General features: G+C 61.5%; 2 protein-coding genes across 4 annotated transcripts; both read left to right on the top strand.

Annotated features, from left to right (window-relative positions):
• The first annotated feature begins 5,421 nt into the window (after positions 1–5,421).
• On the top strand, positions 5,422–13,959 carry RSPO4 (R-spondin 4). Its single transcript, XM_065849953.2, has 5 exons — positions 5,422–5,944; positions 8,733–8,921; positions 9,207–9,350; positions 9,445–9,630; positions 12,418–13,959. The coding sequence occupies exons 1-5, from the start codon at positions 5,866–5,868 to the stop codon at positions 12,489–12,491; spliced, it is 672 nt and encodes a 223-aa protein (XP_065706025.1). The 5' UTR covers positions 5,422–5,865; the 3' UTR covers positions 12,492–13,959.
• A 577-nt stretch (positions 13,960–14,536) lies between these two features.
• On the top strand, positions 14,537–22,948 carry ANGPT4 (angiopoietin 4). 3 transcript variants are annotated; one of them, XM_065850025.2, is made up of 9 exons: positions 14,539–15,300; positions 18,810–18,965; positions 19,208–19,329; positions 19,648–19,880; positions 20,295–20,404; positions 20,869–20,970; positions 21,050–21,216; positions 21,776–21,906; positions 21,990–22,948. In XM_065850025.2, exons 1-9 carry the CDS (start codon positions 14,989–14,991, stop codon positions 22,148–22,150), a joined length of 1,494 nt encoding a protein of 497 aa, XP_065706097.1. In that variant the 5' UTR covers positions 14,539–14,988; the 3' UTR covers positions 22,151–22,948. The 3 variants fall into 3 exon arrangements, with proteins under 3 accessions (XP_065706099.1, XP_065706097.1, XP_065706098.1); XM_065850026.2 differs by having other exon boundaries at positions 14,540–15,300; positions 20,298–20,404; XM_065850027.2 differs by lacking the exon at positions 21,990–22,948 and having other exon boundaries at positions 14,537–15,300; positions 21,747–21,858.
• The last annotated feature ends 1,659 nt before the right edge of the window (positions 22,949–24,607 follow it).

Raw genomic sequence — 24,607 nt, 5'->3', positions numbered from 1 at the left:
GACACACCATTTCCCTCTGGCTCGCTGCCCAAAGCCGGAGCACACCTGAGCAGTTTTGGTCAGGACAGGTGGGAGCAGAGGAGCTGTCGGCTTCGGTCACGGCACAAGTCGGATCCAGTAGGTCTGCGAGGGTTTGCTGAACAGGGTCCGAGTTCATCCACTGCCAGCAGGACCCACGGCGGTGACCAGAGCTGACACAGGGAGGCTGGATTTCAAGCAAACTGGTTTGAAACAAAGCTCTGGCACAGAGACACGCCAGCACAGACATGCCAGCACAGCCTGCAGCAGCTGAGTGGCATCCAGGCGATGCCAACACCAATGCTCTCAGCCCTGGCTTCTGCTGGGATGCAGGTACAGCCACACACCCAGAGTTTGTCACCAGATGGGCACCCACTTGCCTCCTCAAGGCACCGTCAGCTCCTGCACCACGTCCCATCACCAGTGGCACGTGCACCAGGAGCCGCAGCTGCCAGGGGAATGAATTTCCCCATCCAGGAGCCGACCCAAAGCCTTTGTCTTCTGCTGAATTCCAGCGAGTAAGAGTCATCCCAAGGAGTCAGAGGATTTACCCTCCTGGGGAATGATGTGCAAGAGGGAACCATGTAGTCACAGTAGAATTATTTGGAAAAGGACGGGAGTTCTGAGTACTGTCTCACGTGGAGCCAGGAACATCCATCTGACTGATGCTTCCATCTGTCTTTCTCAATAGTTTCCTGAAATAGTGCAAATATTAAAAGAAATTCAACTGGAATTTGGCATGAATGATTCTTAGGAGAGCAGAACAGGGACAGCTATTAAAATACCACTGACTTGTGCCCATGCAGTAACAAATACATGATTTGCACTGCTAGGAAAGCAGGAGCCAGCTGATAGCTGTGAGGAGGATGCTCCGCGGTCACCAATGCTCTGGCTTTGCTGCGGGACTGGTGCCAGCTGAGGGACACGGTGACAGCACCCGCCTCCCCTGGGAATCCTGGCTCCCAAAATAATCTGCAGAAATGCTGCAATTTCAGGTATCCAGGCTGTCCGAAGCCTGGTCCTGCTGTGGCAGTCAGTGGGCTGGGGAGGAGGGAATGGCTGCAATGGCAGGAAGAGATTTCTGAGCCATTTTTTCACCATGTCTCAGTTCCCCGAAGAGCTCTCCTGTTTTTGCTTTTAGTTTCAGCTACTGTCAGCTCCCCCAGGGAACCCACTGGTGCTGCGGAGTGGGAGGCTGGTTTATGGCCTGGTTCAGCACCAGGGATTTCTCACAATCGTCTTTGCTTTTGTTTTGTCCAGCCAGCTCTGCTGATCCTCAGGGGACAAGCAGAGGTGGCAGTTTCCATGACACATGCGGGATGGAGATTGATGCTGGCTGCAAGGACAGAGGTTGGTGTGAGCATAAAATTCGACAACCCCAAACCCCACATCTATCTCCTTTCACCCTCTCTGGTGAATACGAATATCTCAGCACATTGGTTCACAAGCACATCCTCTTTCCTCCCAGAGCCCATCCTGTTCCACCATCCTCATCCCCTGGCTCCCTGCGATCGATGCCCAAACCCCACATCTCCCTGAGAAATCCCGACTCAGCCAGAACCACCAGCCCTGGTAGAGCGGACGAGCCCCGGCGCTGGCGATGCCGCTCCCGCAGCCCAGCAGTGAGCCCAGCAGTGCCGGCCGGCGCTGAGCCCATCCCGCGCGAGCTGCCGTGCTGGTTCTCCCGCTCTGACATCTGTACGGAAATTGGAAGGCGGCGCTGACATGTGTCACTAATAATCAGGGAACAAGTGCCGACGGCGGCGGCTGTCCCCACCACCTAGAGCAGGCTGGCCAGTCTTGGCTGAAATCACGGCAAATCGCGGCTGGGAAGCAGGAGTATTGTTTCAATTATTGCCATTATATAAAGTCAAGCCATTCAATATATTCTGCCTCAAAGAGGCTCGACTAAAGAGATAAAGTAAACATGGGAAATCTGCTCCGCTGGCACGGAGCAGGAATCTGCTTTTGACACCAAATCTTCCCCCCCACCTTGCCTCTCGCCTTCCCTTTCCTCCCACTGCCCCTTGGCCCTCGGCACCGCTCGACACCGGTTCCGTCTTTGGGTTTTGCTTCTGTTTTGGCAGTCGGAGCACTCGGAGGCTGCGCAGCCACTGCGGGGGCCGGAGCAGAGCTGGAGGAGCCGCACCGGTGGGAAGGAGCCAGAGCCCCAGTGCTCTCCCCAAGAGAAAGTATGCGATTTAAGGCAAATCTCCGCTCCATTCCTGGGGGTGCCACGTCCCTCCAAGAGCAGCAGGACCGGCAGGTGGCACAGACCCAGGACGAGCAAAGGCATGGCGGGAGGACGAGGAAGAGGAGGAGGAGAGCAAGAGTGCCAGCATGCAGGGAGCAGCACCCAGCTGCACCGGGCTACTGCACCAACACCAAATCTGCAGTTTGACCTTTCCCAGCAGGTTTCCCACTGAGCTCCAAGCTGTGTCCCCTCTGGAGTGGGAGTCATGGGCAGTGTCACCGCTGGGGACGTGGGTGACAGAGGTGGCCGTGCCGCGAGTGCCCAGTGATGGCCATGGTGCAGTGTTAGGTGGAGCCGGCATTTTGTAAGTGTGGGGGAAAGGGCCTCTACCGAGCTGGCCTGGGGAGCGGCTGTGACTTTCCATGCCTGTGGGAAGCGGACTGCCACCGTCCAAGCATCTGGGCTTGTTATGATGGGAGAGGAATGCCAAATATTTTTCTTCCTTATCCACTACCATCCGCTTAAACCCGCCCCTGATCAAACCCACATTCACCGCCTGGGATGCACGAGGGCGCCTGCTCCGGAGCAGATTTCCCTCCCGGTAGCTGCGGGAAGCTCCTTGTACCTGGGTGGAAAACCTTGGGCCAGGGGCTCCCTCCGTCCCACTGCCCCTTGCTGTCCCCTTTCCCTTCTGCCGGTCAGTGCCAGCCATTTCATTTTCACTTTGCCATCTTGTCCAGGAGCAACTCTGTACCAGCATCACTGTGCCAGCATCTCTGGTGCCAGCATCCCTGTGCCAGCATCCCTGGCTGACCTGCAGCTCTGTCTGGGTCACACTGTCCCCTCCAAAGCCCCAGACACCCCAAAAGCAGCCCCTCATGCCACGGGTGCATAGCCGGGATGCCGGCCATGCTGGGAAGCGGGCGGTGCTGCCTTGGAGGGTCACCAAGATTTTTTTTTTCAAAGATGAAAGCGTGCTCAAGTGTCAAACAAACTTTCCATATTATCTTCCTGGACACTCTCTCCCGGATTCTTTTGGAAGACAGAAGAGGAACATTGCATTCCCTCCACGCTGGTGTGGGGTGCTTCTCCCCGGCATTACCCATGAGTCACCATGGTTGCCGCCCCGGCACAGCCAGCAGAACTTCCCGCCCCCCCAGTGCCCCAAAACACCTCCCGGCACAACAGAGAGGTCACAGGCGTCTGATTAATCAACAGACAACACATCATACCTTCCCATCGCAGTTTTCAGAGGTATAGTCATAAATAGCCAAATTAAGGCAAATGAGAGAATTTCTCTGCTCCCTCGGGGCCACCCAGCACCCACTGGCGAGGAGCCGGGACCAGCAGCTCCACGGCCTTGGCAAAGGCTCCACTATTGCACAGCCCAGCGATGAGATGAGCAAATTGCCACGTGCCGTCCCTAAGGACTCGGCACTAATGAGAGCCGACTAATTAGCGCGCTCCTCCTGCGAGGGGCTCGCCCTGGCAGTGCTCGCGCCAACATCCGCTGGCTCGTGCCAGCAGCCGGAGGCAGGGCCAGGGACGAGGCGCTTCCCTGGCCCTCGCACAGCGTTTTCCTTCCAGGCCTGGACAATGACAGTTCCCAATCAGCTCTGGGGAGCTGGGCTGGCCCTGCTGCGGCGCCAGGAGCTGCCACCAGCTCTGCCAGGCTGCCTCCCAGCCGGGCACCTGCGGCCACAGGCACCTGTCACCAGCAGCGCTGGCACAGCCGCCTGCAACCATGATTTCTAGATACTCCAAGATCTCCACTGCCATTCTCATACCCGTATTTTTCTCAGCTCTTGTGCCGGATGGTGCCACCCTGCCCATGCCCACGCAGCCCCCCCCAGCCCATGCAGATCTGCACTAGGGATGCCGTGTTGTGGCCTCGGCTGTTTATGGAGAGTAAGACTGAGCCAGATGCTGAAAAGCTGCGTTTTATGGGTAATTTTTCAATTTCTTTCACATTGGCCTTAAAAAAAATCCTAAAGTGAACCCAACCATCATTACTCCTGGTTTCCTACAGTGGGGCCAAAGGGGTCTGAAACAGCTCCTTTGTTGTCTGAATCATTAACTCTTTGGGAATGAACTCAGTGGGGCTGGATGGGAGTGGCAAGGAGAGGGAGAGCAGGAGGTAGGAATTCCTGGGGGAGCAGGGGATGGTTACCCCAATGTTTTCCCTAAGCATGGCCAGATGCCCCAGGACACTGAGGGGCACATCTACCGCAGCCCTGAAGGCGGCCTGCCCCAGTGCAATGAGTTTGCTGGTGCTCAGCAATCCCCCAATGCGTTCGTCCTTCCCAAGTACAGCAGACTCAGAGCATTCCAGGTGGGAATGTGCCCTCCCTGCTGTCCTCAGCCTTGTCTGCAGGAGCAAATCCCATAGAATTGGTGCAGCCTGCAAGAGTGGAGCAGACAGAAACACTCCCTTGGTCAAGTGGAAGCCACCAGGACCAAGGTCCAAACCCAAATCTCTCCCTGGAGATACAGCGGGGATACAGCAGCTGGCAGAGCCACTGAGCACAGCTCAAGAAATGCTGGGTTTGCCCACAAAAGATGGGAACCAGTTCTTGGCCTTTTTATTTCCCTGTGCCTGCAGCCAGCTGGGATGGCAAAGGGGTCAGCACCTGTCTCAGGGGTGCTCAGGGAGCAGGAGGGTCCTGACCCCCTGGGGGTACTTTGGGGAGCCCTCCATGGGGCAAGAGGGTGGGTGCCTGTGTGGGAGCTGGGAAGGGCTCAGTGCAGCTCAGCTCAGTTTAGCTGAGCCTGGCTCAGGGCAGCTCACTTTAGCACAGCTCAGCTCGGCTCGGCAGTGCTCGGGTTGGCTCAGTGCAGCTGGGCACAGCTCCGCTCAGCTCGGCTCAGCTCGGCTGGGCTCGGCTCACTTCGGCTCGGCTGGGCTCAGCGCAGCTCCTGCAGCTCGGAGGGAGGTGACTTACGAAGCGCTCGGAAAATCAGAGTCAGATGCGATCCCGGGGACAGCGAGGGCAGATCCGCAGCCGCCGCCGGAGCTGCCGGGGACCCTCCGCTGCTCCCGGCCCGGGGGGCTCAGCCTGGCCCGGGGGTCTGAGCCCGGCCCGGGGTTGCCGGGGCCGGAGCGGGGATGAGCCGGGGGGGGTGAGCTCGGGGTGGGGGCGGCGCAGGCAGCGTCACCCACCTGGCTCCACCCCCCCCAAAAGTGGCAGGGGCTTCGCCGTGACCCCGGCGCTGGGATGGCAGCGGGACAGTCGCACCGCGGCGGGACAGCGGGACGGTCCCCAGCCGAGGTGGCGGCTGGAGCGCTCCGGCGGGGGGAAACTCCAGCCAGTTTGTTTGCGAGTCGCTTTGTTGCTGCTGGGGGATATTTTATTATTATTACTATTTTGAAGTGCTTGGGGGGGCGAGGGGGGGCTGGCACCGGCTATAAAGGCAGAGCTCCCCAGAGCAGCCAACGCTTCCCCGGCACCATGAGCGCTGCCCTGGCCTGACACCCCCACGTCCCCGGGGGTCCCGACTGATGGCACCGTGGAGCGCGGCTGCATCCTGGGGTGGGATGGTGTGAGCCCGGAGCCTCTCTCCTCCCCACCACCCACCGTCCCTCGGCTGGAGCTGGACTCGTCAGCCACTTGGATGATTTGATTTCTACCCTGCCTGAAATCACTCCTGCCCAGATGCAGTGGATAATATTCATGTTGCTGTTATTCATCAGCTCCATGGAAATGCTCATGCAGAACCGATGGAAGAAGCAAGGTATGGTGCGTGTGGCCGGCTTGTCCTGCTCAGGTGCTGTGAGGCAGCTCGGGGACATGGGGCTGCTGGCCCCTGCCTGCCCTGCCAGTTCTGGGGCTGCTGGTGCTGCCTGCACGGAGCGGGCAGGAGGTGTAAATCGGGGCTGATCGACACCTGGGGCTGGAAGGAGCCGGGAACCAGCATCCCCAGCCTGGCTGCATTCCCCTCTGGGTGCGCGGCCTGGGCTGGATCAGCAGGATGTGGAGGAGGCCATGCCCAGCCCCATGGCATTGCTTGCCCCATGGCAGTGCTGCCCTCAGGGCTGGCAGGGAACAGGGGGACAGTGGCTGGCACTGGGATGAGCTGTACAAACCCCAGGAGCAGTGTGCGCGGTGGGGATAGTACAGAATGAGCTGATTTTCCAATATTTTTCTCCTCTGCTTCACACATTAAGTGCATGGGGAATAAAACCTCCTGGAAGGATGCTCAGAGCCACCGCAGGCATTGCCTTTCCCCTTCCCCATCCTCCCCTGAGCAGAGGCACCAGCCAAGCCACCGCTCAGTGCCAGGGCAGGGTGTGCGCTGGGGCTGTGCCGAGGTACCCACACCCTCTGCTGGGCACCGGCTCGTGTCCCCCCACTGAGCAGAGCCAGCCGGCTGTGGGAGTGGGGCCAGGGCTGCTGCTTGGCTCTACACTGGGACCAGGTTATTTTTGGAACCGGTGTGTGTCAGGGTAGAGACAGGACCTGTCAGGACCAAGGATCTTGGAGGCTGGAGCCCGGACAGTTTCCCTGTGGCTGATGCATGTTAAAGATGTGTGGAGCCAGTGAGCACACGTGGTTATGTCGTGGCCAGGCTGGCTGTTGAAACCCCCTGATCAGAAACAGCCAGGCACCCAGAGGGGCTGTGGGTGCTGTGGCGCCAGGGCTCTGGCTGCTGCCGTTCCACGCGGAGGGGCCCGATGCTGTGGGATGCACAGGGGCAACAGGTCCTGGCAGCACCCATGAGACTGGCCACAACTCCTCGCCTGAAATGTGTGTTGTATCTCCTGTATAACCAGTGCAGAAGGGCCAGAATCACCTCTGGTGCCTGGGAGCTGAGAGAAGATGCTGCAGCACCCTACAGCCAGCCCAGGAGGTGCCTCCAGCCGTGTTCTGCTGCCATAGAGGGACTGTCCAGGGGGCTCCCGATGCCTGCAGGGCCTGCAGTGGCAGAGCTGGGCTGGAAACGGGCAGCGATGGGTGATGCTGCGCTGGCATCCAGCACCCCCATACCCTCTGTGCCCCCTGCCCAGTGCCCATCCCAGCTCAGCCCTGCACCCCAGGTCTGAAATCAGCACTCATCAGGGGGAGGCAAACCTATCAGGTGTCCCTAATTTTGCCAGAACCAACGTGTCGGTGTGAGCCGGGTCCCGTTGCGTGGCACAGTCAGCTCTGCATCAGCTCCCCAGTGCTGCTCCCCGCGGCAGAGCTGGTGATGGGAATGCCCCTGCATCGGCTGGTGGCAGCGCGGGGTCCCGCAGCCTGCACAGGGCTGCTCACCTTCCCTGCCCCAGCTGGGGCTTGGAGAGAGCGTGGAAAAAAAAAAAAAGAAAAAAACAAAAACATCAAAAAGAATGAGGGAAGGGAAAGAGGCTCGTAAATCCCTGGGTCTCCAGGGAAGCGGCTCCAGCTGCAGCCAGGAACACAAATGTTGTCAGCATTTGGTAAATATGTAACGGAGACCATAACAACTTAATGGATCCAAGGTGCTTTGTTAGCACGCTCCCAGCAGTCGCAGCCCTAATGAAGCCTCCTGGCCGCACCGCACGGTGCAGCTGCCTCCTTAGACCTTGGCTTTGTGCAAAAAATCACCTTCGTGCTGTAAGGTCTGCTGGCAGATGGAGCCTGGGCCCCAAATAGGCAGTGCTGGCACTGCGGGCACTGTCACCACTGCGCAGAGCTGGTACCTGCAACCCAGCAAACGCTTCCCGATGTGGCCGGGCACAGCAGAGGCATCGGTCACCTGCACGTAGGAGCTTGGTGGCCACTTACAGAGATGCCCAGCCAGGCTGGGGGTGCAGAAGGACACAGGGCGCAGGTAACCCCCAGTGCTGGGGACTCAGCTGCTGTGGTCCCAAAGTGTCTCTGTGTCAGGAGCATCTCTCTGGGCTGCATCTTCCTGGGCTCAGGGAGGTGGCTCAGGGAGGAGGAGCGAGTGGCAGGGGCTGGGGAGTGGCGCCCTGTCCTTGTCCCTGGGAGCAGAGCCCACCTTGGGATGGGCATTGTCACGCAGGTCGTGAGCACAGCAAAGGCAGCCAGGGAGGTGGCGGAGGGTCTTGAGCAACCAGACAGATCCTTGTCTTGGCTCCTCTTGAGCTTTCCCAAAAGTCTCCTTGTCCCCTGACACTTAACAGGCATCAACTAATTAATCCAGGTCAGAGCAGATTGCTGCCCACTGATGAGTGGCTGCCCAGCTCCTGTTCAGATGCTTCCCACGGGATGGGCACGGTTGGCGTACAGACAGGGACAGGCTGGCACGCCTGGACACAGGGTGAACCCCTGGACCTGGTGCCCAGGGTGACAGAGGTGACAGTGCCTAAGGTGAGTGCAGTGGGGAGCAATGGCTCTGTGCACCCCCTTGCTGCCAGCCCACGGAGAAGTGGGGATTTAGGGAGCGGAGGAAGGTAGGAGGTAACTGCAGGGAGATGGGACGCTGCTGTCACCTCCCTGGGTGGCAGAGGGGCTGCCGTGGAGCTGAGACTGCCCCCAAAGCCTCAACCGTGCCAGGTAGGTGTGACACAGCTGCTCTCCATCGTTTGTCCCCACAGCGAGCACCGGGCTGCTGGAGAACTGCACGGGCTGTGTCCTGTGCTCAGAGGACAATGGCTGCATCACCTGCCACCACCGGCTGTTCCTGCTCATCTGGAGGGACGGCATCCGCCAGTACGGGATGTGCGTCCACACCTGCCCCCCTGGCTACTTCGGCGTGCGGGGACTGGAGGTCAACAGATGCACAAGTACGTCCTACACCAGCTGGGGCCCCCCGGTTTGTCCCCCGTGTCACTGTGTCCCCTCACCACCCCACGGGTCCCAGCACTGTGGGAAGGGCCATGGCTGCATTTCCTGCAGCATCCCTGGTGAGGGCAACTGGGCCAAGGGGCTGCTTCCCTTTTTACCCAGAGCTGCAGCCTGGACCCCGCACATTTCCCAAGGGCTTTGGGTGCCCGGCGGGTACCGGGGCTGCCGGCTCTCTCCATGCCGGCTCTCGGTTGGTGCAGCTGACCAGCCCTCCTTCCCGGCAGAGTGCAGGTCTCCCAGCTGCGAGAGCTGCTTCAGCAGAGACTTCTGCATGAAGTGCAAAGACAAGTTTTACTTGCACAAGGGCCAGTGCTTTCGGCAGTGCCCCCCCAGCACTGCGGCACAGCCCGGCACTCGTGAGTGCCAAGGTAAGCAGCACCCGCACCCCACACCCTTGGTCCCTGGGGACGTGTCGGGTACTACTCGGCCACCATCTCCCCCTTGCACCCCTGTTCCCCACAGAGACGTGCATGCCGGGGCCCTGGAGCCAGTGGAGCGCCTGCAGCCACGAGGGCCGGACCTGCGGCTGCAAGTGGGGTGTGGAGACGCGGGTGCGGGAAGTGCTGGGGGCTGCCCAGGAAGAGGGGGCTGCCTGCCCCGCGCTGCTGGAGACCAGGAGGTGCCGCATGAGGAAACACTGCCCAGGAGGTGAGCATCACCTGCCCACCAACCCAGGGGTGGCTTTGTGCCCCTCTGAAGCGCACCCCATGGTGTGCCACGGGAGGGGGTGGTGGCGGCAGTCTGGCGGTGGCTGGCGAGCCTGGTGTCATGTCCCAGGCATGTTGAGGCCAGTGGCTGCAACCGTGCAGTTCTGGAGAAAGCCGCCATCCCAGGCACATGTGCTGAGCAGCCCCTGGGACTGCCTGGAATGGGCCAGTGTCCCCTTCTGCCACCCGGCTGGGACAGGCGCTGGCGTCAGCCACCGCAGGGGGACAGGACTGCCGGGCTCCGACAAAGGGAAAGGCACAGCTGGGGCTTTGTGACTCCCAGTTGTGAATAACCAGGGTTGAAACCCACCTGCAAAAACCCCTGAGCCCCCAAAATGCCATCAGTGCTTGCAGAGCTGGAGGGCATCAGCCGGGGGATTTCTGGTGGCCAAAGCTTTGGGGAATACCCCCAGGGCAGGGTCTCTCTCCATGGCTTGGGCACGAGTGCGCGGCTGGCAATGGGAACCAGGAGGCGGCTGATGTCATTTTTGGATACAGGCGGCTGGACCGAAGCTGTTCTAATAAATCTCCACTCCAGAACTGGCAGAAGGGGGGAATCGCATGAGATACGGAGCTGTAGGGCCTGGAAGGAGATCTGAGCCGCCAGCCCCGGCCAAGCAGGGCTTTGCCGTGCGGAGCTGCGGGCTCGCCGTGTGCCGAGGGACGCCATGTGCCGAGGGACGCCGTGTGCCGAGGGACGTGCCGGCCGGCACCGCCAGCGTGGCGGTGGCCAAGGGCGGCAGAGGAAAGGACTGGGAGGGATAGAAAAGGGATGGAGAAAGGGGGGCAGTAACAGGAGGCGTGTACGCTGGGCAGAGGCCACAGAGCCAGGAGAGCGGCTCCATCTCAGCACCATCACTCATAAATCATATTTTCCCGCTGACAGCAGAGAGGAGCTGATTTCCATCCCCGCCTTGGCCCCAATTCACAGCTTCAGGGCGCCAGGTGGCATCGATTTTGGGGATGTTCCCCTCCCTGCTGGGCTGTGCCGGCTCCGGACCCGGAGAGCTGGTGACAGTTTGATGTGGCAAGTTTGGCATGGGATGAGGACAGGCGTCTCCGGAGCGCGGTGTCCTGCAGCGCGGTGCCGGGTGGATGCCTGCGGCGCCGGGTCTGGCACACGGCAGGTTCTGCCGGCACCGCAGCACTGGCGCTTTGCCGTGTCCCATCTCATGGGGTGTCTGGGAAGGCAATACCACCCTGGCAAAGCGCTCAGCCTCCCGCTCTGCCCGCAGCCCCAAGGCCATGGTGATGGGCTCAGGGAATGGCGAGGCTCCTCGCTCGAGCTGCTGCCTGGGACAAGCTCTGGAGCTGGGTCTGGCCCTGAGATGGCAGAGGGAAATCCGTTCATCCCCCACGAGCAGTCCCCATTGTCCCATTGGCCTGGGCAGCCCCTCCATGTCTGGCAGCTCCGGGTGTCCCCGCCGCGGCACAGCCTGCGTCTGCCCTCGCTCCCGGCTCCTGCCTGCCTGACCAAGCGCTGCCTTATGGGATCCAGATGCTGGAGGAGGACGGCGAGTTCACTTGATGCAGCCGAGACAAGGCAGGGAAGGACCCGAGCGTGTGATGAGAGATTTGTGCTACCACGTCTCAGCTGTCCTCGGGCAGCTGGAAGGGAGAAGCACCCGCGCTTGGCCAGGGCACAAACCCCCTTGCACTGCTGTAAATCTGCCTTGTGTGTCTGCTGCGCTCTCCAGACACTCGGCATTCGTGCTGTGCCCTCTCCGTGGTGGGTGGCAACTGTCTGGAGATCAGAGCCGAAAAACAGAGCTGGGCAGGAAAAGAGCTGGAGCCCTCAGAAAGGATTGGTGGCACCAGCCCTGGCACACACCACACCGGCCGGTTGCTGTCCCTATACCCCTCATGCGGGGACAGGAGCACTGGGCACCCCTGTGTCACCCAACTAGGGGTGAGCAGAGCACGTAGTGGGCACAGGAGTAGAAGTGGAGGCAAAATTGCAGGTTTTTGTGCAGCTGTCCCACTCCCTAGCACGGGCTCCTCTCCCCATCAGAGCTCGTGGCACAGCAGAGCTCATCCTGGGTCCCTGTTCAGTGACAACACCAGCCAGCAGAGCTGGGAGCTGGAGGGTGCTCGGGGCAGCCCATTGGGGTGTGAAGAGATTTGGGTCCCAAGGCCTTATTGGGGTTGTGCTGGCTGGACCAGGAACATTCCTAGGGAAAGCATCCCCACCTACGCATGGCCACCCCACCTCCCACTCTACCCAAACCCTCCTGGGGAACCTGCTGTGTACTGCAGGAGCCCACAGTGGTGGGCAGCACCGGCTGGTCCAGAGGGAGGCATGGCCCTGCACCACAGCAGAGCCCAACATCACCACAGCATCACTTTGGGGTGTTGGTGCAGCCGCCGTCCGGATCCAGCACTCCCAGTCCTCGCTCAGAGAGAAGCTGGGGGATCTCCTGGCAGCCCCCCTAGTTTGGTTGAGGTGGCCCCAGTCCGTTCCTGTATATTTGGGAGGTATCAGGATTTAAAGTCCGGCCATGGGAGCCAGGGGGACAATGCATCAATGTTCCTGGCCTCCCCGCAGACCCATGCTGCTGTTTGGTGACCTGGAAGGGGGCTCTGGGGCCCCCCAAATCAAGAAGCGGGTCCTGTGCTAACACCCGGGGGAGAATGCGGGATCTGCATCCCATGGATAGGGCTTGGGATGGATGCTGCTGCCCAGCCGATGAGCGAGCCCTACTTTTCTCCTCCTTTTCTTCTCTTCCAGAGAAAACTGAACCAAAAAATAAAGGCAAAAAGCGGCAGAAGAAGCCGAAGACAGAACCGCACGTGGGTACCTAGCGAAACCAGCACGAGAGCCGGGGAATAGCGGTGGGAGCCGGTTGGGAGCTCTCTGTGCCACGGAGAGGTCCCAACCAGCTCCCACCATGCTACCCTGGCCACATCGCCTTTGTTTTTCCATCCACAAAAAAAAAATTGCACAATTTTCTTCCCCCCTCCCATTTCTTTTGAGACAATTTATGGCCTGTAAAACATTTCCTTTTCAGAAAATCTAATTTGCAGTGTCCAAAGCGATGCCTCGGGGCTCGGGGAGGGGGTGGCTTCTTGTATTTGTTTTTTCCCTCTCCCCCAGCCTTCTTGGTCCCTTCCCTTGCTCTGGATGGGTGGGATGGGGGTTGATCCCCAGGATTGGACCCCATCTCTGCTAGGTTACCGTCCTCCAGGGCTGAGAGATGCTCTGTCCCCATGGGGCCCTGTTTGCACAGGGGTGCTGTGGTGCACAGGGTGCCACCGAGCTGCTCTGGGTGCTGGATAAGGTCCCCTATCCTCAGCCACTGTCACAGAGAGCGGTGGGACCCCCAGAGTTGAGACTCCATTGGGGATGATGACATCGGTCATGGTAGCACAGCCTGGTGCTCAATGGCACAACCGTGCACCAAATCCTGCTGTCCTCAGGTTCACAGAAGGGCTGGAGGAACTTCTCTCCCCACGTGGATGTGGGCGCAGAGATTTGGGGTGGCTCTGGCCAGGTTTGGTCCAGGACAGGGGGTGCACACGCTGCAGCTGCTGGAGCCCAGGCAGGGGATGACGCTGCCTCCTGCATCCTCCAGCCAGGACCCACCGCAGGCCCTCCTAAATGTCACCGGGGGCAAACTGCTGCCCCAGCCACAGGCATCTCTGTATTTGGGGGTGTTCTGGATCAGATACCCCATCCCTGCACCAGGCAGGGTGAGGCCAGGTCGGGAGGTTGTCAGGGCTGCACAGATCCTGTAGGGCGAGAGCGCTGGGGCTGACACCAAGCTGCCACAGCAGCTCCTCCATTCGCTTCATACCAAATAAATGTATTAAAACTCCAGCATCCCTCTCGCCTCCCTGTTTTCCTCATGTCCATGAGGCACTGCCGGAAGGGGACAGGGACACTGGCTGTGGCCATGGCATCACCCCTGCATCCCCCTGTGTGGCACTGGGCATGGCAGCCTGGCTCTGCGCCAGCTCGTGGCACTGCCAGGAGTGCAGGAGCAGGTGAGTTCCCCCAATATCCCCCACACGCAGCTGTCCCCAGCCCCTGCAGAGGACGGGAACAGCGGCCATCAGCATCGGTCCCCTCCATCCCACAGCCTACAGCCTGTGCCCGGTGTGTGGCTCCCAGTGTGGGGGATCACCCTGCCTGGCCCCCTGGCACCAGAGGAGTCTGGGGAAAGATTTTAGTGTTTTTATTTAAAGCATCACCAGCATTTCTTGGTGGCTGAGCCAACAGCTGGAGTGAGCAGCAAGTGTGTCACCAGGGCTGTGGGTACCCCAGGCTGGGCTCTACCACCAGGAAGCATCAAGAGGCTTGTTTGGCCAGTTGCTGATTGAGTGGGAACACTGGGCATCACTGGGCCATGATGGCAGCAGCAGCTGGACCCAGCCATGTAATTGAAAGCACACCCACACGGGGACACGTGCCGCCCACCCTCTCCTGACACACACCTCAAGCCCAGGGAACCCTGCTCTGCCACACCAGCTTGTCTCCCCCAACATGGTTGTCCCCTCCTGGGGACCCAACCTGGATCTACCCCAGCACGCTGGCAGCCGCCATGACCCTTGACTGGTGACACACAGCTGTCCCAACCCCCGGCAGCCCCCCAGCCCAGGAACAGGGCACCCCGAGCCCTGCACAGGGTCTGGCTGGGACGCAGCCCCCGTCCCGGTCCTCATGGGCTCATCCCGTGGACAGAGAAGTCAAACCCAGGCCTGGCTCCCGCCAGTGTTATAAATAGCCAGGACGTGGGGCGGGAGCTCTGCTGCCTGGGGGGGTGGCCCGGGGGCGGCGTGTCCCAGTGGGTGCCGGTTGGGGGATGCTGGGGCTGGGGGACGGGAGGGCTCGGTACTGGTGTGGGCAGCTCGTCCCCGCTGCCCCGGGAGGTGCAATGAGCTGTGCAGAGAACGGTCGGGGGGGTCAGCCAGGGGGGCTCGAGGGCTGCGTGTGTGTGTGTGTGCGAGAATTTATAGATCACGTGTGAAACTTGATCTCCCCGCAGTGGACCCGGAGGAGAGAAAAAAGATAGAAGTATTGTTTTTAAAGATTTTTTTCCTTTGTTTTTCTTTTTCTTTTTTTTTTTGTTTCCCCTCTCCCCCTGCGAGGGCTGCGGCCGCCTGGCGATAAAAGGCCGGGGCGGCCAGAGCCGGCTCAGAGGGAGGAAATGCCGAAATCGCAGCATTTCGACTTGGCGGCGAGAACCCACTGACCCATCCCGGCACAGAGCAGCATTGCGGCCACCCAGGAGGTGCCAGCGCATCCCCAGCCACAGCACCCGGCTGTCACCACCCCCGACACTGTGGGGACCCCTGTGCCATGTGGGTGCTCAGCATCAGCCTTGTGGCCTTGACCTTGGCCACGATGGTTCCATGCACAGCCGGAGCCCAGCGCCGGGTGCTGGAGGGGAGCGGCCGCCGGCGGTACCACCGTGTGCAGCATGGGCACTGCAGCTACACCTTTGTGCTGCCCGAGGCCGACCCCCCACCCTGCCCGGGCTCCCCCGGCCCCGCCAACGTGCTGCTGCAGCGGGACTCACCAGCCAGCACCACAGTCACCAGCCATGGGGCCACCCAGCGCCTGCAGCACCTGGAGAGGATCCTGGAGAACAGCACCCAGTGGCTGTTGAAGGTAGGGTGTGGGGTCGGGGGGGCCAGGGGGCTGTCTCCAGCACCCAAGTGTGCAGCATCCCTGTACCAGGTTCCCGCTTCAGCTCTGCCTGCTCTGGGCTGCTGGCGGCAGAGCCGAGTGCTGGGGTGTTTGTGCCCGCCCAAGCAGCAGCACTGTGGCCAGACTGTATCTCCTCTGCAGGTTTGCACCCCAGGCCTGATCATGCCCTGTTTGCACCAGGCACTGTATCAGCAGAGGGGACGGGTGCTGTGGGTGCTGCGGGTGCTGCAGGTGCTGCAGCTCACTGGTGCTTGCAGCTGCAGCTGTGTCCTCTGCCATCCCCACTGTGACTGTCCTCTGCCATCCCTGCTGTGACTGTCCCACTGCGGCTCCTCCCAGTCCCAGCGGGGCTGTGCCAGGCAGACTTTGGGGTTCAGAGTCCCCTGTTCTGGGTCAGGATGCGGTTTTGCTGGAAAGCTCCTGGGAAGGGTTTTGGCAAGTGGCGGAGTGAGGGATCTAAGGGCAGGGGCCACCGAAACCTCTCCAGATTCATTGTTTTCCATTTCTGGGCTTTGCAAAAGCTCCAGGCACTTTGAGCAGGACCCGCAGCTCCTGAGCAGCCCCACAGCACATGGGTGAGTGATAGGGTGCGGGGTGGGGACAGTGGGTGCCGCAGCAGAAGGGCTGTGTGCCCAGGGGGGTGTCCCTTACCCCAGCTCTCCCCATCCCCGCCGCCCACGGCAGGAAGCACCATTTCCTTCCCGAGGGCTCGCACTGCAGCCCCCATATGCTGAGTGCGGCCGCCTGCGTCAGACCCAGGAATAGCTCCCGGACGCCTCATCCCAGGGGACACCTCCCCAGGGGGCTGTAAACCCCACAGCCCAGCGAGGCAGCAGCACCAAGCCCTGGTGTTGATAAGAGGGTGAGTGGCTTGTCCCCGGCTGTCACTGAGCCTCCAGCTGAGCAGCATCTCCAGCACAGCCGCAGGCGCGTCCAGGACCCGCGTGTCTCTGCACCCCAATTTCCTGGGTGATGTCCCCAGCTGAGCACGGCCAGCAGCACTGTGACATGGTGTGTGCCAAGTCCCCACAGTGCCAAACACACCCACCTCATCCCATCCCACCTCATCCCATCCCATCCCATCCCATCCCTCCCAACCCATCCTATCCCACCCGATCCCCATCCCATCCTATCTCCCTCTCCATTTAGAGGCAGTTTGCAGCTATTTTTTTTCACTGTTCTTTGGCTTTCCTAATTTAACCGGAGCTGCCCAGGGAGGCTTGTTTTGGTCGGACTCCAGGCCTGAACAAACAAACTTGGGCTCAAAGGAGGCATCGGATTCGGGGACAGATTGTAAACAAAGTCGTATCCCTGTCTGTGCTGTTCTGGCCCGGGGAGCCCTGCCAGCTGCTGGGGTGCAGGTCCATACCTCCTATGTGCACCCCCATGGCCAGGAGGGACAGGGACATGGTGAGAAACCAGTGCATGAGGACACGTGGCTTCTGCTTACCGTCCCATCAGCAGTTCCCACCTCAGGAAGAATTAATTTTAGTTCAAACACAAACATTTGATGGTGCTGCTGGGTCTTTGGGTGAGCTTGGAGCAGTAGCAGAGTGGCAGCTCTGGGGTGCCCGTGGCACAGGGGCTGGTGTTACTCACCCTGGCATGTGTGCAGGGGTGCAGGCAGCAGGTAGGGGGAGCTTTCCCCACCTTTGGCCCTGGCCCCCGCCCCGGTCGGTGCTTTCAGGTTGCTTAGAAATGCCAGGGTACGATGGAGATAGGGACAGGTGAGGGATGTGACTGCAAGAAGGCGGCACAGGACCATCCAGATGTGGCAGTGGGTCCCTGGCACTGGGACAGTGGGGTGGCCAAGGTCCTTCCTGCTCCCAGGAAGTGTTTTGGGGTGACCCACATCACCGTGGTTGTCCCCCCACAAGTCACCATGCCATTTGTCACCCACGGGGCAAAGGGAGGGTGATCCCAGTTTCCCAGTCCTCTGCACAGAGCCTGTCCCACTTGGGTCCCCTGTGCCACCCATGGCTGGGGACACTGTGTCCCCCTCCAGCTGCAGGGGCTCACAGGAGCTGAGGCTCCATCGCTGGCTGCACTCAGCACTCCCCGTGCCAGCCTGACCTTTTCCACGGGTATGTGCTGCCCTCGGGCTCCAAGATATGTTTATTTAAAAAAAAAAAAAAAAAAAAGGCAAGATTGAGGGGGAGAAAAGGCCTCCCCAAGCCCTGTGAAGCAACAAGATTAACGACGTGGTTAAAGGGAAACTCTCCAGCAATCACTCAGCTCGGGGAAATATTTTCCAGACGTGGCTCTCCGACCTTTCCCTGCTTCCTCCCTGCTAGCACGTTCCGCAAGGGAAAATCCCTGGTGAATTGGGGTGCAGCCGTGCTGGCCAGGGACCCTCTGGTCTCCCATGGGTGCTTGTGGTGGGGTGATGGTTTCACTGCTGTCCGGGTTTGGGGAGGGGGGAACAGGGCCCCGCTGCAGGCAGTGAGATTTCGTTATGTGCAAACAAGTGCAGAGCAGAGCCCTGTGCCCTGGCCCTCTGCCAGCCCCGCTCCCGTGCCGAGCATCCTGCACCGCTCTGTGCCGAGCATCCCCCACCAATCCTGTGCTGAGCATCTCAGCACCTTGGCTGCTGGATGCGCCATCCAGAAGAGCATCATCCCACCGTGACTGGTCCCACCTGGGCCATGACCCCAAGAGATGCGCAGGGACATGGGGCTCTGTGGGCACTGGCTGAGGGTCAGGCCAGAAGCAAAATCAGAGCGGTTTGGGGACAGTGGGATCTGTGGGGTGCCCCGTGCTGCTTTCCCAGCGTGGGTGGCTGTGGGGCCCCTCCTGCTCCCCACAGGCCCCACTGAGAGACTGTGCCCCTGCCGAGGCCATCGCCCCGGGGAGGGGCCGAATGGGAACCTCATGGTATGGCTGCCAGAAATAGAAAAGCCTTTGGGAAAGGCAGCTCCCCACGGGCTGGGAAAGCGGAAGCAACATCTCTGCAGCGTCTGCAGCCCTGAGCACTTCTTCCCAGCTCCAAGTGCTTCCCCGGCAGCACCAGGGGCCAGACGCCCACTCACCTTCCCCAGCTGATGGTGGCCCCGCACCCTCCATGTCCCCCAGTCCTGAGAAACCACTGCTGGGGCTGGCAGCGGAGCCAATGCCGATGCAGGTGGCGATGCCAATACTGACGCTGGCCACCCCCTGCCCAGCTGCTCGGCACAAGGCCACCCTGGCTGGGCACATACAAACCCATGCCACGTCCTGGAAGCAGGCAACCGGCTGGCACCGCAGAGCAGGAATCTTGGCAGCTGGTGCTGAGGGGCTCCCCTGCAGCAGCGCAGCCCATGGACAACTCTCTGTGTCCTCCCAACGATCCTCATATGGCCCCGAGATGGGTTGTGCCATGCTGAACCCCCCAGGGGTGTGCCTGGGGGCTGTGCTGAGCTCAGTTCGGGTACCAAAGGGAAGACTCAGTGAGGTCCCCAAATGACCCGCCATGCCCCTGCTCCCCTCCGCAGCTGGAGAGCTACATCCAGAGGAGCGTGCGGCCAGAGCTGGCACAGCTGCGGCAGACGGCAGTGCAGAACCAGACAGCAGCCATGCTGGAGATGGGCAGCACCCTCCTCAACCAGAGCGCCCAGCAGAGCCGCAAGCTCACCGACATGGAGGCGCAGGTAGGGGGTGGCCAGGGCATGTGGCACGTATGTCCCCACATCCTTACCACCCCTAGGACCATGGCGAGTGGCATGGTTTCTCTGCTGCTAAAAGTGGGTGATTCCCCAGAGTGATGCAGTTTAATGCACCGGTGTGCAGAGGTATCAGGATTGTGTGCCGGGGAGATGCAAGCCCAGTGAAACGGGGGACATGGTGTGGCCCCGGCTGGTCACACCAACGCTCCCCTCCAATCCCGGGGCAGGTGCTGAACCAGACATCGCGCATCGAGCTGCAGCTGCAGGAGAACTCCCTGTCCACCACCCAGCTGGAGAAGCAGCTGCTGCTGCAGACCAACGAGATCCACAAGCTGCAGAACAGGAACAAGTAGGGCCTGGGGCAGCTCGGGGACCCACGCAGCCCCCACACCCCAGTGGGGAGGCTGGTATCTCCCACCCCAGGAACACAACTGCATTTGGCGGGGCTTGAACCAGTCCCAGGGCTGGCTGGGGTCCTGGGGGGTTGTGCAGCCCCAGCACAGCCCTGTGGACTTTGTTTTCCCCTGGTTAAGCACATTGGGTGGGATGCAATTCAGTGGGTGTGGCAGAGGACAGGGACAGCTTCGGGTCCCCACAGATCTGCTGGGTCCTCTCTGCCACCCTGCTCCCTGCACAGCACCCCCATCACCACTGCCCCCCCTTCCAGCATCCTGGAGGTTCGGGTGCTGGCGATGGAGACGCAGCAGCAGGCGGAGCTGGCGGGGGCTCGCTCGGAGAAGGAGCAGCTGCAGCGGGTGCTGAGCCGGCAGAACGGGGCCATCGCCGAGCTGGAGAAGTCACTGGCGGCCACCAGCACCAACGCCAGCCTGCTCCAGCGCCAGCAGCTCCAGCTGCTCGAGGCAGTGCAGAGCCTGGTGCGCCTCGTCACCCAGGGCAGAGGTGAGCCGGGGCGTGCAGGCAGGGTGCCGGCAGGGTGTAGGCAGCGATATTGCTCCTCACCCTCCCGAGAGGGTGCTGGGGCGCTGTGCCAGCCCCTATGCTCGGCTCAGGCATAGGTGAATTCACCCCAAAAATGAACCCTGTGTTGCATCCATGAAGCAGCTCCAAGCCTGCAGGGGAGAGTCCCTGGCCCAACACCATCCCCAGCCTGGTAAATCCCCCAGTTCAGGCTGGTGCAGCCCTGGTGCAGCCTGGCTGCCTCCCCCAGCCCTGGAGATGGTGCAGAAGGAAGAAAAAGAATCAAAATAATCCCTGGGCTCTAAAGCATCCAAAGGGAGAGGGGAAGAACAGCAAAGCCATGCAGGGCTGGGGGTCTGGGGGATTTCTGCCATCTCACCGTCCCATCCGTCGCAGCAGCAGGGCAGGAGCAGCTGTTCCAGGACTGTGCTGAGCTGCGCCGGGCAGGCACCCACGCCAGCGGCGTCTACACCCTGCACATCGCCAACCTCAGCGAGCCCAAAAAGGTGAGCACAGACCGGAAAGGGCTCCCAGTGCAGCACCCCAGGCTGCTGCTGACCCCAGTGCCACCCAGTGCCACCCAGTGACCCAGATCAGCGCGGGTATCCCTATCTCATGGCACATCCCAGCCCCTCTGGCCTGGGACAGTGCTCCCCACCCATCTGACCATGGGGCTGGGGTGTCCCTGGAGTGCAGAGGGGTGAGGGCAGCAGCTGCTGGGTGAGAGCAGGGCTTGCACAGGCTTTCAGACAGGGGGGATAAAACCAATTTTAAACACACCCCCAGCCGTGTGCACCAGCCCCTGCCCTCAGCCACAGGGGGAGGAGAGACCCCCGCCAGCCAGGCGCTGGGCTCGGCACATGATCAGTAAGCTCTAACACCCATGCAGCGCCCATGCAGCTGAGCTGCCCAGCTCGGTGGGGATGCCCCCAGCTGCTCCCCCAGCCTGAACCGTCTCTCCCTGCTGCAGGTGTACTGCGACATGGAGACAGACCGAGGGGGATGGACGGTCATCCAGCTTCGTGCCAACGGCAGCCTCAGCTTCCAGAGGGGCTGGAGGGAGTACAAGCAGGTCTGCACCCACCCGAGGAGGGAGGAGCCCTGGGGGCACCCCTGGCTACCCACACTCACCCACCCTGCTGCTCCCCCAGGGCTTTGGGGATGCAGCTGGCGAGTACTGGCTGGGGAACGAGGCCGTGCACCTCCTGACAAGCCAAGCGCCCTATACCCTACGCATTGAGCTGCGGGACTGGGAGGGCGGCCAGGTCTATGCGCACTATGGGAAATTCCAGCTGGGGAGTGAGCGGCAGCGTTACAGGTAGGAGAGAGTCACCGTGGCAGCATGAAATCACATCAACTCAAGCGGGATTTCCCATCCAGTCAGCCTGGCACAGTGCAGCTCACTGCTGGGGCAGGTGGGGGTGAAACAGCTGTAGCCACTGGGCACTCCTGGGGGTGCCGGGCATCCCCAGGATACTGCACTCATGTCCGGGGAGGGACATTGAGCCCCTGCCACTGGGCTGGCGAGGACAGCATGTCCAGGAGGGGTGGGAGGCAGCCGGGTGGTTTGGTGCTGGGCTGGAGATGGGAGATCCCGAGATCCCCTGCACTGTGTGTGCACTGAGCCCCAGCAAAGAGCACCAGAGGAGCCTCAGGCGGTCCCCTCTGCCCCAGCACAGCATGACCCCCCACCCTGGGAACCCCTAGGACAGGCAGCACCCAGCCATGCTGGAGCTGCAGGGTCTCTGCATCCCTGCATCCCTCTCTGCTGGCCCTCGCTCAGCTCGTGGCATCCCATGGCCTCCATCACCCCTCAAGCAGGGCTGGGGGGGCTGTGTGACCCCCCAGGCACTGACAGTGGCCACGCCGGGTGGCAGGCTGTCACTGCAGGACTACAGTGGGACAGCCGGGCAGCAGAGCGGGATGGCGCCACAGGGCACCCGCTTCAGCACCCGTGACGCTGACAACGACAACTGCCTCTGCAAGTGTGCCCAGATGCTGTCGGGAGGTGAGCAGAGGGTGGGACACCCACATAGCACCCATGGGTGCCCACCTGGGATGCCACCCTGCCCCTCTGCTCCCTCCTGGCAGGCTGGTGGTTTGACGCCTGTGGTCTCTCCAACCTGAACGGCATCTACTACCCAGCACAGCACAACATCCGCAAGCTCAACGGCATCCGCTGGCACCACTTCCAGGGACCCAGCTACTCCCTGAAGGGCACCCGCATGATGATACGACCTGCCAGCTTCTAGCGTGCCAGCGCTCAGGGCGGCACCACCACCCGTGCCAGCCTGGCACAAAGGGAGGGCTCCGGGAGAGGGGACAGTTGGGGGACACTGAGCCCTCCTGGCCACTGCAGGGAAGCTTTTACCCCAGTTATATTTTTCACTCCTGTTATCCCGCATTCCGGGAACTTGTGCACCACAGAGAGGGACTGTGGCACCACAGCCGTGCTGGAGGGACCCACAGGTGGTGACAAGGGGCTCTGTAGGAGCTGGCGGGAGGGCTCTGCCTTGAACCCGAGCCAGCCCCACCACAACAGGCTTCGGCACATGGAAAGCACCCAATCTCCCCCCAGCTTCTCTCCCCGTCCTTCTGCAGGGGCTGCTGGGTTTTGTCCCAGGGATGGGGGTCCAAGTCTCCCTGGAACCCACTGCGCACCCAGCTGGGCTCCAAGACACAGTGGGGGCTTGGCCTTTTCCATATGTTTTTTGATTTGCAAAGCTCCCACAGTCTCGCTTTCCCTGCAGGACTGCGGGGCTGGGGAAAGAATGGGGATCCCCAGGAGTGCGAGGAGGACACAGGCTGTCCCATCCCACGTGCATGGCCCAAGCCACTGTCCCCATGCACAGACACTGCTCCTCGCAGGATGGCGCCAGGTGTCTCCAGCCCCCGAGGTGGAACGGGAAGAGCAGGGGGTGTCTTTGGGTACCCTGGGGGAACCAGTTCCAGACTGGGATGGCTGGTGGCCCCATGCTGGAAGGCGTTTGCTGGGGCGGCTGGGCTGGCAGAGCCCAGGGATGGGCAGGATGGGGCTGGGGGTCACAGCTGGGGAGGGGGCTGTCGTTTGAGATGGGGCTGAGGGGGGGAGATGGTGGGAAAGGTTCAGGGGGCTGGGGAGGCAGGGATCTGATCTGAGCTGCGCTGGGGGAGGGAGGAGACAGCGGTGCAGGAGGGGGAAGTGGGGTTCGGGATCAAGACTCCACCGTCCAGGGTTGCATTGACATGTCAAACCCCTCTGGTGGAACTTTTGGGAGCCGCCTGGGCAGAGCGTGGCACAGAGCAGCTGGACCCCATCGCTTCCCCACCAGGCTGCTGCAGCTTGGGCTGGAGGCACTTTTATTTTTGTACTAAGAGATATTTATTTTCCAAGCATCAGCGAGGCAGGAGCAGGCAGAGGGATCCCTGCACCCCACTGCCCCCGAGCCAGGACCTGTCCCCCGGCCTCAGCAACACAGACAAAAGCAGGAGCTTGTGTTTGGCAGGCAGAGGGACTGCAGGACAGGGCACAACAAACAGACCTCGGGCATCCCTGGGGGACCCCTGAGCTCTGTGCAGCTCAGTGCATGGGTGAGCCCACAGGAGGGCAGGGCTTGGTGACACCCAGTCACAGCCTGTCCTGTCACCCTTCTGTGCATCTGCAGTACCTGTCCCCCCTCCCACTGGGGCCCCTTGTTATTAGAGGTCACCTGCAGCCAGGTGAGAGCTCCCCACAGCACCTTCACCCCTGAGGGACAAGGGTACCCCACTGGGTCCCCAGGTCACCTATCCCACTGAGTGCCAGGAAGCCCTGGGAACTGGTGACAGTGGTGGCAGCCTCTGGGACACCCAGGTACCCCAACGTCCCCCTCCCAAAAACGGGTCCCTCTCACCCCAAGCAGGCATTTGCTGGGTGGGTGATGGCAGAGACCCTGCAGAGCTAAGGAGCAGAGGGGTTGGGGGACCCTCCGCTGCCACCCAACCCTGTTCGCCCCGCAGCTCCCGGGGACAGGGCCAGTGCCCCGGGGTGGGGCAAGGGACACGGGAACGGGCTGTCCCCACATCGGGACAGCAGGTGGTGGCACCAGCTGTGCCCACAGCAACGACAAGACTCCCAACACCCCCTCCCCACCTCGGTCCCGAGGCGTTCGCTAATTAACAGTGATTAAAGCAAGTGATGCTGCTGGCACCTCCGGAAGCTGCTCATCAACGGGGCTGTGCGGAATAATTAAAAAATGGAAAATAGATGGGGAGGCTGCCCAGGAACCTCGTCCCGCCCCCAGTGAGCAGCACTGCAGGCGGCAACAGCCCCGGCCCCCCGGCGGCTGCACCTGGGCCGGGGGCTCCGTGCCAGGGCGGGGCGGCCCCACCCGGGGCTGGGCCGGGTTCCCCTGGGCGCTGCCGGTTCCTCTGTCCGCTACCTGCAGCTCCTGCGTGCACACGGGGGACCCCGGCACGGAGGGGTGAGAGCGAGGGACACCCCCAGCTGTCCCTCCCCTCTGGAAATAACAGACGGGCTCAGCTGCGGCTCTCACCGAAACCGGAGCCGCCGAGAGGCAGCTGCTAGGGACAGCGACAGGAACACGCAGAGCGGGGACACTCCCGGGGGACAGTGTCACGTCCCTGCGGTTGTGCCGGGGGTACATGCAGGCGCGGTCGGGGTGCAGGGTCAGCTGAAGGCTCCTGCTTCTGGAACACAGCTCCTCTTGTCCCTGCAGCTCCGTGCGCGC

Source organism: Patagioenas fasciata, chromosome 16 (genome assembly GCF_037038585.1).
Source record: "Patagioenas fasciata isolate bPatFas1 chromosome 16, bPatFas1.hap1, whole genome shotgun sequence".
Classification (NCBI taxonomy): Eukaryota; Metazoa; Chordata; class Aves; order Columbiformes; family Columbidae; genus Patagioenas; species Patagioenas fasciata.
The sequence above is the reverse complement of the archived record's forward strand: the minus strand, read 5'-3'. Positions and strand labels throughout refer to the sequence as shown.

Bases quoted from the DNA above. Each gene is read 5' to 3' on its own strand.
- RSPO4 (XM_065849953.2), top strand. From the start codon at position 5,866: ATGCAGTGGATAATATTCATGTTGCTGTTATTCATCAGCTCCATGGAA. The intron at 8,922-9,206 runs GTACGTCCTACA...CCTTCCCGGCAG, and splicing joins GGAGGTCAACAGATGCACAA to AGTGCAGGTCTCCCAGCTGC. The intron at 9,351-9,444 runs GTAAGCAGCACC...TGTTCCCCACAG, and splicing joins CGGCACTCGTGAGTGCCAAG to AGACGTGCATGCCGGGGCCC.
- ANGPT4 (XM_065850025.2), top strand. From the start codon at position 14,989: ATGTGGGTGCTCAGCATCAGCCTTGTGGCCTTGACCTTGGCCACGATG. The intron at 20,971-21,049 runs GTCTGCACCCAC...CTGCTCCCCCAG, and splicing joins GCTGGAGGGAGTACAAGCAG to GGCTTTGGGGATGCAGCTGG. The intron at 21,907-21,989 runs GTGAGCAGAGGG...CCCTCCTGGCAG, and splicing joins TGCCCAGATGCTGTCGGGAG to GCTGGTGGTTTGACGCCTGT.